The 13764-nt window shown below is 37.1% G+C and overlaps 1 protein-coding gene across 1 annotated transcript in view; it reads right to left on the reverse strand.

The window, feature by feature from the left end:
* Window positions 1-211: 211 nt before the first annotated feature.
* The window catches only part of GNAI3 (G protein subunit alpha i3), a 56681-nt gene continuing 43128 nt past the window's right edge, over window positions 212-13764 (reverse strand). The window contains exons 6-9 of the mRNA XM_007529338.3: window positions 10229-10358; window positions 8324-8477; window positions 3231-3443; window positions 212-3119 (exon numbers count right to left, since the gene is read on the reverse strand). Coding sequence (XP_007529400.1) covers window positions 3253-3443; window positions 8324-8477; window positions 10229-10358 — 475 coding nt within the window. The 3' untranslated portion in view covers window positions 212-3119; window positions 3231-3252. The remainder of the gene's footprint in view (window positions 3120-3230; window positions 3444-8323; window positions 8478-10228; window positions 10359-13764) is intronic.

Below are 13764 nucleotides of genomic sequence, written 5' to 3' on the forward strand. Positions count from 1 at the left end.
TTAAAACAGATTTTTAATAGAAATAAGCAACTACCTTTAACCTATAAGAAATTACCAATATAGCAAGAAGCTCTGCAGTAGGAAACTTCAGAATCAAACCGAGCAAAGGAATATAGAGATGAACTATTGTAGTTAAGCCACGCAAATAGAGGTCAAAGTCACAAACTGGAAAACACTGGTCAGGATTTAAGAATAAAAGTGGACAAATGAATCAGAAGAACCAAACACATTTTTAAATAATCCAGATTATGCATATAATAAAACACATATAGAATACAAGAAAACAAGTTTAAATTGGCCCATTAGGATGATTCATCTTGTGAAAAACAGCAAGGCATCAGTGAATAAATGATACACGTAGCCAGATATTTAGAATTCAAACTACCTAAGATGAAAGTATCAGCTCTCAAGATTCACTTAATTTTATTGGAATTTTCATGTCAGGAGATGAATTCTGTTGAAAGGTTGATTTTTATTTTACTTATTTATTTTATTAAAGAGGAGAGGCCACTGAGGAACAGAATACTTTCTCCTTATAAAGGACCTAATGAATAGTGATCTATAGTCCAAGGTTTTAATTACATGTATATGATTGCCAACAATGTAAAATTATTACTGTAGTCCTTCCTGTTAAGAATCTATTTACTAATACTTATTCATTTATTTTAAATTTTCTCTTATGTGATTTCTTAGAAGGTCCAAGGCCTAGTCACCTAAAATCTGGTTCATCACAAATCTCTAGCAGTCTCTATAGGCATGACAAGAGGCAACTTTCTTTGATTATACTTATTAACTGCTTTTGTTTCAGGCTAGTAGATGAGATATTTGATCTCCAAGTTCGGATTCTGCTATAAGAAAAGATGCTTTATTTTAAAATACAAATTATTGATTTACAAATTTGGTCAAAAACACCTTTTTAAATTATAGCTTTCTAATCTACCTACAAAAAAGTTAATTTCTAAAATGAATCTGGATGAGTATAACTTAAGGCATATTTAAACCATTGACTTAAACTGTGTTGCTGTGTCCTGAAGATAAGTTACTCGAGCAGAAAGTTGAGAATTACTATTTTTCATGAACAGAAAGCTAAAAAAAAAAAAAAAAGTATCAGATAAACATATTCAAATGAAAGCACAAAATGTATTTCAAAGTAGATTTTTTCTGGATTATTTGTTATTTATCAATAATTCCATCCCATTAGACCAGACTACAGAAAATCTAAAATTAAAACATTCCACCAGTTCTCATTCATGACCATATGATCCTGTATTACAACAGAACACAATAAGGAAAAGACACTCAAAATGAGTAAGGGCTATCGGTCCTTTCACATTGTGGACACAGTCAATCACCAACTGAAGATAGTAATTTCTTTTCTTTTTAGATCAAGTTTTTTCAACACAACTACATATTATTCCAGTAAGAATAAGGTAAAAAGAAACTACCAATAAAGGCACTGAACTGCTGTGGTCTGCTTTCAGAACCAGTTTTGATGACCACCTACTTTTTTTGTTTGTTTTTAAGTAGTGAAAGGTCATACACATTTAAAGATGAAATAGAATCCAATCCAAGAAGACTGGACTCCAAAAGGCACTGCTCAAATACTGATTTGGAAAGCTCAAGATGCACTCTCTTTATTTGCTTGCTCCCAGCAGACCACTGTATTTAATGACAGTTACTGTACATAATACAAAAGGGCCTGAAGGCTGAGGTAAATATAGCTCTCCTCACAACACAAGTAGTGCCCCCAAATGTAAATCTGGAAAATGGGTTATAGCTGCATGTCACTTATACAAATATGACATAAGACTTCAATCAGGCCAAGATTCAACAACACAATTACACCAAAGGATTAGACTTTTAGGAAACTTCTACCTAAACCCATTCTCAGACAAAGTCCAAAGCATACTCAGTAGGGGCAAAAAGAAACAGAAGAAACTATTTTCAGAAAGGACTAGTTACAAATAGGAGCAAACTTGGGACTCTTCACTCGCCATTTTTAATACTGCTGCCAACTCTTAACAGATTAAAATCTGTACACGCAACAAAGTGAAAAAAGTCCCCAAGATGCAATGGTTTCAGCAAAAGTAGGTACTGACTTAAGAATTACAACAACATCACTACAATTAAAAACAATGGCAAACAGAGATTTGGCACCACATTTACAAAGTAAAGGCATGCACTGCTAATACACTTTAGATATTTCCCAACAGAAAAGACCACAGAAGATGGAAAACAAGTGGTATTGCTTACAAACTATGATTGAGACAAACAAGAATCAAAGTGGTCAGTTTAGTAGATATGTAGCAGCAAAGCCACTGGTTCTATTTGGAATTTAGCAATTTGTACTTGTAGTTGGCAGCTGCCCTCAGCATGTCTATATCAAGAAGCTGACTTTATCATACCACATCAGTATTTATACAGTAATTTGGTAATCAGCATAAACCAGGTTAACGTTCAACCATAAGCTTAAAAGAGAGCTAATATACAAACTCTCCAATGTAAATATCATTTAGAAACCATAACGGTAATCCAGAATAGGATATTAACATAAATTTTATCCCAATAGCTATCATTATAGTCCCAACAACTGTAAAGAATTAGGAATTGTGGAAATATTGTATTATATTCTGATCATACCAACAGTTAAAAACAAAGGCTCCTACTAAGAGGAATATTTTAAAGATGATCTGGTCATATCATGTGCATAGTTAAGACTGTTTTAATAGATTCATTCACAAAGAAATAAAATTTAGTAAAGTTTTTTCTATATATAAAAAAACTAAGAATGAACTAATAATGGTTTTTAAGAAAGAAAGAAAAAAGATTAAGCTACATATTGAAGTTCTGGAATGCAGCACCTCGACTTCACATCCGTCCTCAACATTTCAATATTTGATATTATGAAATTTAAATGATGCCTTGACAAACTTATTTTACAGTTGTTCCAATTCCAACATCTGACTTTAGCATCTGTGTCAACTAAGAGTCCCCTAAATAGAAGGTTGTGCCAGAGTGTTAAGATTCTGCATGCTGCCATTTCTTGGTCCCCTTCATGCTTGCAACCGTCCCATGAGACAGCAAAAGAAGTCTGGTTTCAACACTCCACACTGTAATAACTAGAAAAAGAAGAAATTTCTAATCAGAAAAAGTTCAGTGTCAAGAGTCATCACTTTAACTGTATTGTTAAAGTGCACTATAACTGTATTGTATAATGTTCAAAGTTGTACCTTTTACTAATATTCACACTGTTCAATAAAGTCCACATTCCTTTAAGTTGTTTTTAATGATGACATCTGTAACAGCATCAAAAACAAACTGTACATTCTTGGTATCTGTGGCACAGGTGAAGTGGGTGTAAATCTCCTTGGTATCTTTTCTCCTATTTAGATCTTCAAACTGGCACTGAATGTAAGCAGCTGCTTCTTCATATGTATTGGAACCTGGAAGACACCCAATATGCTCAAATCAAATTATAATAGCTGCCTGAACTCAGCTAAGTTAAGGTCACCACCATTTACTTATGGAGGAAATATGACCCAGCTGAATATAGAGATTTATGTATTTCTACAATCATTAGATTTTTCTATCATCATTACATTTTGAGAGTAGATTTTAATTTTAAGGAAAAAAATTAAAGAAATCACACATAAAAATCTAGGAAAACAAAACTAAGTTTGCCTTTTCATTTGGAGTTTTCAGTTAGAAAAATATAGAAAGTATAAAAAGAATAGAAAAGTGGGAGGATGCATTTCTAGAACACAATTATTTAAAAGGTCAGAGAGCCCATGGTTCTTGAAGTGATCTCAAAATAAACAATTGAAAAGGGTGAATCATGCTTCTTCTCAAAATTATTCCACCTTCTAGAGGGCTTAGTCTCAGAGTCTGATGTCAATAATTTAATAGGTAATTCTGTTGACACAAGAGAAAGGGGCATGGCATACTTTTAAATTGTGAATTTTATGGCATATACATTACATGTCAAGAAAGCTGCTTTTAAAATGGGAGGCAGAGGGAGGTGCCAGGAGGTGGCTAAAGCTCAGAAGAAAGAAGTTCTCATTCCCCCACCAGTGGGCAAGGACCTGGTGACCTCTGGTTCCCACCTGCAGCAGGTTAAGTATCACAAGTAGTAAAACAGTGCTTCAGGTCTCAGCCTCTCTGTCTCTCTCTCTCTCACACACCCCTCCCCTCTTAATTTTTTTGTCTCTATCTAAAATAGGTAAATAAAAGAAAATATTCAAGAAAGAAAAACTCAAGGAAAAAAAAAACGATGAAACAGAATGTTTAAAAGAATTGAAGGAGAGATATTTTGGTAGGTAATTAAAATTGGTTTCTTTGAGAGCTCCCAAAATTCTGTAAATTAAAGGGATCAGAAGACTGTGAAAGGAAAAAGGTGATTGTTTGGCAAGAATAGACACTGATATGTGGAAAATAAAGACCACAAGAAGAACCCTTTCGAAGAATGAAGCCAGACGAAGGGGATATAAGAACATAGGATTGTATGACTAAGGCTCAAGAGGTCCCAGATTCACTTCCCAGAACCACCACAAGCTAGTGCTGAGCAGTGTTCTGGTAGTCTTCATTGAAAATAAACAAACAAGTAATAAACATCAATGAAGTCAATGAAAGATAGGTTTTAGAAGTCACCAATAAAAACAGATTGATGTGGCACGAAGCACAAGGATCGGCATAAGGAACCTGGTTCGAGCCCCCGGCTCCCCACCTGTAGGGGAGTCGCTTCAGAGATGTTGAAGCAGGTCTTTGGGTCTGTCTTTCTCTCCCCCCGTTTTCCCCTACCCTCTCCATTTCTCTCTGTCCTATCTAACAACAATGACATCATCATCAACAACAACAATAATAATAAAAAACAGATTAAAGTGGCCTAGGAAGCAGCACACTGAATAACACACTGGGCTCCCAAGCATGAGGTTTCAAGTATGACCCCTGGTATGGTATATGCTAGAGTAATGCTCTGTTTTTTACTTTCTCTCATAAATAAATCTAAAACAAGTAAACAAAAAACCTGAGGATTATCTGATATGTATGAAGATTCCCAGGCAGAATATTAATGCCAATACTCTTATCTTGAGTAGAATTTCTATCCCACCCTAAAACTTGGTAATTTTATGTAAACTCAACTAATTCTTATTTCCCTCACTTTAAACAGATGAGCATATTTTCAACTCCCTGAGAAACAAAGAGGCCATGGGCCTTAGCTATATTTCAACATTTTAGTCAACTATCTCACTTAAGTTTTGGTGCTGGGAGATGGCTCATCCAGTAAAGCACAAACTTTAAAAGAAATATATTTATTTTATTATTGGATAGAGACAGAAACTGAGAGGGGAGGGCAATATAGAGAGGGAGAGAGACAACTGCAGACCTGCTTCAACATTTTGTGAAGCTTTCCCCTTGCAGGTGGGAACCAGGGTTTTGAACCTGGGTCCTTGTGCACTGTAATGTGTGTGCTTAACTGTTGGTCTATTTACATAATCATTGTTTTGTCTGAGACCCACCCTGTCTGCAGGGCACTGTTTTAATCCCCACTGGTTTGCACTCTCTTTTCGCTCCGCCCCCTCTCCTGTTTTCCACCCTACCACTTGCTTCCTGGAAACTATAAATGCGATTCTTTTCTCAATAAACATTGCACTGCTTCCCAGCTCAGCCATGAGTCCCTGGTCGTCTGTCTCCCGCTGGTGAGGCGAGCCCGGCATCTGGCACCCCAACAGGGACCGGCACTTAACCAGGTGAGCTACTGCCTGGCCCTAAGTAGATTTATTTTGTGTAAGGACCTGGGTTCAAATCTCTAGCAATGACATGAAAGCACTTGCATGAAAGCAAGGGAAAGCTTCACAAAAGGAAGATTAGTGTTGTGGTATCTCACATTCTCTCCCTGTTTCTATCTATAATTGAAATAAAGGGGTTGGAGGGAAGAAGGGAGGCCATTCGGGAGTAATGATATGCAAATGTGAAACCCTAGAAAAGCACAGGCAGCAAAACAAATAAAATACACACATTCTCTTAAATATTACCCTCTTATTTACACCTCTGGTTCAAAATTCATTGCTCTACCTAGACCTTTTAGTTATTTTAATTAAGGTATACCTCAAAGCAGTGAAAAATCAATGGCTTTCATCCAAAAGACTAGAAATACATGCTGGTGAAGATGTGGAGAAAAAGACACTCTGTACACTAATAGTGTGAATACAAACTGGTATAGCCCATATGGTTCCGGTAGGAGAGTCCAGAGTCCTAAAACAAAAGACCCTACAAATCCTGCTATCCTAAACTTAGACATTTATCTAAAGAACACAAAAATACTAATTTGAAAGGATATAGACCCCTATGTTCATAACTGTACTATTAAGCAATATCCAAATATAGAATCAACTTAGCTAAATGTCTGCCAACAAACATTACAGCAAGGACCCCAGTTCAAGCCCCTGGTCCCCCCCTACAGGGGGAAAGCTTCAAGGGTGGTGAAGAAGGGCTGCAGGTATCTCTCTGTCCTTCTCCCTCTCTATCTCCCCATCCCGAGTCAATTTCTCTCTTTCTTCATCCAATAATGAATGAATGAATGGTACGCAATTTTAAAAAAGTTAAGGGATATATTACTCAGTGGAATATTTCTGCCATTAAAAAGATGGCAGAGGGGGTCGGATGGTAGTGTAACAGGTTAAGCGCATGTGGCAAAAAGTGCAAGGACTGGCATAAGGATCCCAGTTCCCCACATGCAGGGGGGTTGCTTCACAAGTGGTGAAGCAGGTCTGCAGGTAGACTTTCTCTCCCCCTGTCTACCCCACCTCTCCATTTCTCTCTGTCCTATCTAACAATAACAATAATAACCACAACAACGATAAAACAAGGGCAACAAAAGTAGGGGAAATAGCCTCCAGGAGCAGTGGATTCAATGGTGCAGGCACCAAGCCCAAGTAATAACCCTGGAGGAAAAGAAAAAAAAAAATGGAGTCAGGAGGTAGCACAGTAGGTTAACCATACGTGGTGTGAAGCACAAGGACCAGCATAAAGATCCCAGTTTGAGCCCCCAGCTCCCCACCTGCAGGGGAGTTGCTTCACAAGTGGTGAAGCAGGTCTGCAGGTGTCTATCTCTCTCTTCCCCTGTCTTCCCGTCCTCTCTTCATTTCTGTCCTATCCAACAACAATGACATCAATAACAATAATAGCCACAATGATAAAACAAGGGTAACAAAAAGGGCAAAAAATAGCCTCCAGGAGCAGTGGATTTGTGGTGCAGGCACCAAGCCCTAGCAAGAACCCTGGAGGCAAAAAAAAAAAAAAAAAAAAAAATTAAGCACAGTGGATAAGCATTTAATATTCATAATGTTAAGTAATCACTGCCTTGCTCTAATTTCAAAGCTTTTTCAGGTCCAGAGAGATAGTCCATGAGGTAGGCAGAGCATATGCCATGCTTGCAGGTCAGGTTTGAGTCTTGATACCTCACTAGTGGTATTCTGGTATTAGAGGAAGCTCCAGTTCTGTGGCATCCCCTTTTCCCCCCAGCCCCCACACAAAGGGGAAGAAATAAGTGAGCCAGGTTCAATGCCATCAAGCACTTTCCCTGCAGGTGGGGACTGGGAGCTTCTCCCTGCCACATGATAATGTGTGCACTCTACCAGGTGCCCTGATCTACCCACTCCCTGATTCTCCTGACTCTTACAGTTTTTTAAATGCCTCTTTACCATTACAAAGTGTCTTTACCACTCAACATATGTGACATTCTTAACAAATTTTCTGTGCCACAAATGTTCATTTGCTCATAAAAAAATAAAAAAAAAACACTGGGGGGGGGGGGTCGGGCTGTAGCACAGCAGGTTAAGTGCACATGGCATAAAGCGCACGGACCGGCGTAAGGATACCGGTTCCAGCCCCTGGAACCCCACCTGCAGGGGAGTTGCTTCACAGACAGTGAAGCAGGTCTGCAGGTGTCTATCTTTCTCCCCCCCCCCCCCCCCGTCTTTCTCTCCTCTCTCCATTTCTCTCTGTCCTATCTAACAATGACGACATCAATAACAACAATAACTACAACAATTAAAAAAAACCAAGGGCAACAAAAGGGAATAAATAAATATTTTAAAAAATTAAGAGGAATGTAAAATAAACACGGAAAGATTAGGTTATGTGTGACACAGCACATTAGACTTAAGAGATCTTACTCAGACTTCATCCCAATATTACTACCAGTGAACACTCTCCATGAGGATATACAGACATTGTTCAAAACAAAAGTTAGTTATAGTAGGAAATGTCACAAAAGTGTTAATATAACTTTGTTTCTCAAACAAAAATCTTCCATACCACTTACCTGTGTATTCTGGATAACATATAGTTAATGGACTCCTCTTTATTTTTTCCTCAAAAAGGTCTTTCTTGTTGAGAAACAGAATGATTGAAGTATCTGTAAACCATTTGTTGTTACAAATACTGTCAAACAATTTCATGCTTTCATGCATTCGATTCTAAAAAAAAGGAAACAAAGGAAGTTAGAAAAAGGAAAGGAAATAGAGTGTTAGGTGAGTATCAGAAAGTAAAAGTTAACTGTCAATGAAAAAAGACCAATAAATTTTAAAAGCTCTGAATGGCATTCATAGAAATAACATGATAAAAAGAAACGGCTGATTCAGTCGTCATTTTTACAAATTCTTGAGATGTAAGAAAGACTTAGCCATGCCTCCATACTCAATATACTGTATTACTACTTAAGAATACTAGGGACCTGCACTGCTGGTGGGAATGTCAATTGGTCCAACCTCTGTGGAGAACAGTCTGGAGAACTCTCAGAAGGCTAGAAATGGACCTACCCTATGACCCTGCAATTCTTCTCCTGGGGATATATCCTAAGGAACCCAAAAGACCTGTGTACACATTTGTTCTTGGCAGCACAATTTGTAATAGCCAAAACCTGGAAGCAACCCAGGTGTCCAACAACAGATGAGTGGCTAAGCAAGTTGTGGTATATATACACAATGGAATACTACTCAGCTGTAAAAAATGGTGACTTCACCGTTTTCAGCCAATCTTGGATGGACCTTGAAAAAATCATGTTGAGTGAAATAAGTCAGAAACAAAAGGATGAATATGGGATGAAGGATGAATATGGGATGAATATGGATGATCTCAGGCAGAAGTGGAAAAACAAGATCAGAAAAGAAAACACTAGTAAAACCTGAAATGGAATTGGCATATTGTACCCAAGTAAAAGACTCTGGGGTGGGTGGGTGGGTGGGGAGAATACAGGTCCATGAAGGATGATAAATGACATAGTGGGGGTTGTATTTTTAAATGGGAAACTGGGGAATGTTATGCATGTACAAACCATTGTATTTACTGTTGAATGTAAAACATTAATTCCCTAATAAAGAAATTAAAAAAAAAGAAGGATGAATATGGGATGATCTCACTCTCAGGCAGAAGTTGAAAAACAAGATCAGAAAAGAAAACATAAGTAGAACCTGAAATGGAATTGGCGTATTGCACCAAAGTAAAAGACGAGAATACAGGTCCATGAAGGATGATGAATGACATAGTGGGGGTTGTATTGTTAAATGGGAATCTGAGAAATGTTATGCATGTACAAACTATTGTTTACTGTTGAATGTAAAACATTAACTCCCCAATAAAGAAATTAAAAAAAAAAATACTAGGGAAAAAAAAAAAAGAATACTAGGGCATGAGGGGGTGAGCTGTGGCACACATGTCACCATGTGCAAGGACCCATGTTCGAAGCCCCTGCTCCCAACCTGCAGTGTAGTGAAGTAGGTTTGTAGCTGTCTGTCTCTCCCTCTCTATCTCCTTCTCCTCTCTCAATTAAAAAAAAAAAAAAAAAATATATATATATATGGAAAAATGGCTGCTGGGAATGGCAGATTTGTAGTGCAGGCACTGAGCCAAAGTGATAATCCTGGTGGCAGGAGAAAAAAAAAAAAGTACTAGGGCATGAATTTGGGATGGCAGCTCAGAGGTAAAGTATATGCCTGATATATGTGTGAGGCACTGAGTTTGACAGCCAGCACAACAGGTATGTGTGTGTTGGGGGAGGGGGGATGATAGAACGTGGATAAGTATTTTGAATTTTAACCTCCCTGACAAGTAGGAAAAAATGAGAATATTAATTTTTGATTCAGTGGACACAATGCACAAAGTTGTTCCTAAGAGTTATTTTCCACTTTTAAATTACAAGACAGACTGTTAACCAGATATCCCAACATACCATCTCCTCATCCTCGGCCAGAACAAGATCATAATCACTGAGGGCCACACAGAAGATAATTGCTGTCACTCCTTCAAAACAGTGAATCCACTTCTTTCGTTCTGATCTTTGGCCACCTACATCAAACATCCTGAGTAAGGAGGGAGGGGACACAAATTCAGTAAGATCACATAAATACTATTCCCCAAACTGAAATGGCTAGGAAACTTCCCATTATTACAATTTTCATTTATAATAGAAAAGATAAACAAGTTAACATAATTGTGTGTGATTAAAAGCAAGAGAGCACAAGAAAATAGAACTCAGAAATAATCAAACTTATTTTTGAGGCTTCTCTATTTTGCTTGTAACATACATAGCAGAATTCAACAGAATAAGCACTGAAATAGATTAATAATAAAAGGAGAAAAAAAAAAATGAAGAGCTGATGGCAGAGCTAAAGATAATAATGACTCCCAATATTTATTGAGAGTTTACCATTGTGTCAGATACAACTCTAGACATTTTGAGTATATTTATTTATTCCTTTTACCCACAGAACATTACAGATAAAGAAATATAGGCACAATTTCTCCAAAAGTACACTAACAAATGGGGACTGAGAATCAGAACCCAGGCACTCTAATGACAGCTCTGTGCTTACAATGCCATTTTACTTTTCAAAATAGCTTATGTCTTCAGTTAGAATACAACAATGAAAAAAGATGTATCTCTAATATATAACCTCTCTGTACTGATTCAGAAATTCATTTTCCCTTACTTCAGAGAAAAGACATTTTAGACAGTATGAGAATTTGAGAAAACATTGATAAATATTTTATTGTAGGAATCTAATAACCTAATATCTATAAATAAAAATATAATTAATATTTTCCAAGTCTGTTCTAGTCTAATTAATGAGAAGTCTCAATTGTTCAGATTTTCTTATGTTCCACTCCAAATAAGCTTTAGCCCACAACTACTACCTAAAGGACTTACTTGATTTCCTGAATCACAGTCGGACTTTTGTCAAGTGACCTTAACTAGAAACACCTTCAGTTTTGTCTTTTAGCTGACAGAGTACAATGAGGTAGATATGTATGCTAATGGTTAGATATTTTTCAGATACATGCCAACAATACAAACATTATTAGATGTTAAACACTAACAGAAATGACACAGTTGAGTAATTTCTCAATTATGAAAATGATAATGTGTATGAAAGAGAACAGTCATCTTATTTCTTCATGACCCAATTAGTTCTTTTTGGTTGATCTCACATAATTCTTTAACATCTTTATCCATGGTAGGGAGGCGGGTGGTAGAGCAGCAGGTTAAGCGCATGTGGTGCAAAGCGCAAGGATTGGCGTAAGGATCCCGGTTCGAGCCCCCAGCTCCCCACCTGCAGAGGAGTCGCTTCACAGGCAGTGAAGCAGGTCTGCAGGTGTCTGTCTTTCTCTCCTCTCTCTTCCCTTCCTCTCTCCATTTCTCTCTGTCCTATCCAACAACGACATCAACAGCAATAATAAGTACAACACAACAAAAAACAAGGGCAACAAAAGGAAATAAATAAATATAAAAATAAAATTAAAAAAAAAAACTTTGTCCATGGCACCTGGAATATTGGGCTTTAATACAGGTGTTAGTGTGTTAGTAGAGTGAACATATATTTCACCATTAAGTGTTTCAAGCAGAGACATATTAGTAGAGCAATAATCCCTCCTCTACTTCTATAAAATCCACAAAACTGGGGAAAAAAAAAACATGAATTTTTAGTGTGAGGTTTTAGCATGTATTTATCTTTACAAAATCATTCACTGACAAACCAACATTTTATAACTATGACCTCATAACTTGAGAGTCATGTAAGCAACTATACAATGCCTTGCTTATAGGAGATGCTCAGTAATGTGTGAATAAATGGATAGTGGTTTTGCCTAAAGAGGAAAAGGAAGAAGTGATAGTACTTCATAACAAGATACGTTACATGACAACAATAAATGGGTGCAGCACTATTATTAGATCTGACTATGGAGCCTCACACAAAAAGACCAGTAGAATTCACATAAAGATCTACATGAACAAAGTTTCCCACAATAAATAAAGGTTACAGCATTTAACTATAAATGGATTGCTAATCTCTAAGTACACAAAGACACATCTCATTCTCATGGTTTCAAAGGTGATAACACATGTGACCTTTGCTGCTTTTGCTTAGTCCATTAGAACTAAAGATATTGGCACACATGTAAGTTTTTCCAGCTATTACATATTTAAAATATTCTGAGCTGTTATTTTCTACATCAGGTCTTAAGTTTGTTTTGATATACTAAGACTGCAAGATTTCAACAGGTACCTATAGTAATAGCTGAACTCTATGGATTTCACAAATCCTGGGAAGCATTTCCAGAAAAAGAAAGCAGGATCTGAGGTAGGCAGTACATATACAAGCAAAAAAGGATGGATATCACATTCTACAAACAAGTGTTAGGCAGCGAAGAGGCAGAATTTAATCTCTGAAGGAGAGTTTAATCTCAAAAGTCAGTAAAAAGAAAATAGGAATCAAAATATAGGTTTAACTTTTTACTGATCAGCCCTGGCTTATGATGGTAGAGGGGATTGAATCTGGAACTTCAGAGCCTCAGGCATGAGAGTTTCTTTACGTAACCATTATGCTATCTACCCTCATCCTAGGGTTAACATTTAAAAATAATATTAATAGAGAGGCAAGTTGTAGCCTGTTTCAGAATTACCATGTTGATGAGAAAATTCTTTGTATTAGAATACTAGCATTTTTTCTTCTTCTAAAGCAGTACTTGTTTATGTCATCATACATCCTCAAAAATCTCTCTATCCTAGGTCAGTTTTCCATTCTATACTGTATTAAGAATTTGGTTATGGGTTGGGGAAGATAGCTCAGTGGCAGAGCACATGCTTTACACACATAAAAACAAGAAAGAAGGGGCCCAGGTGGTGGTACACCTGGTTGAGTGCACATGTTGCAATGCACAATGACCCAGGTTCGAGTCCCCGGGCAAAGCTTTGCAAGTGGTGAAGCAGGGTTGCAGGTGTCTTTCTGTCTCCCCTTTCCTCTCGATTTCTGACAGTCTCTATCCAATAAATAAATAAAGATAATAAAAAAATATTCAAAGGGAGTTGGGCAGTAGTGCAGCAGGTTAAGCACATGTGGCGCAAAGCGCAAGGACTGGTGTAAGGATCCCGGTTTGAGCCCCTGGCTCCCCACCTACAGGGAAGTCACTTCACAAGTGGTGAAGCAGGTCTGCACGTGCTTATCTTTCTCTTCCCCTCTACTCCCCATTTCTCTCTGTCCTATCCAACAACAATGACATCAATAACAACAATAATAACTACAACAATAAAACAAGGGCAACAAAAAGGGAATAAATAAATATAAAAAAATATAAAAAAAAAAAAACCAAGAAAGATAAAAACAAAAAAGAATGGTCTAGTGGTGCTCTTGTCTGTCTCTCTCAAAAGGAAAAAAAGTTCTTTTTAATTTTGTTTTACAAATTCCTTAATGCATATAAATCAGTCCA

The sequence above is a fragment of the Erinaceus europaeus genome, chromosome 11, assembly GCF_950295315.1.
Source record: "Erinaceus europaeus chromosome 11, mEriEur2.1, whole genome shotgun sequence".
Taxonomy (NCBI): Eukaryota; Metazoa; Chordata; class Mammalia; order Eulipotyphla; family Erinaceidae; genus Erinaceus; species Erinaceus europaeus.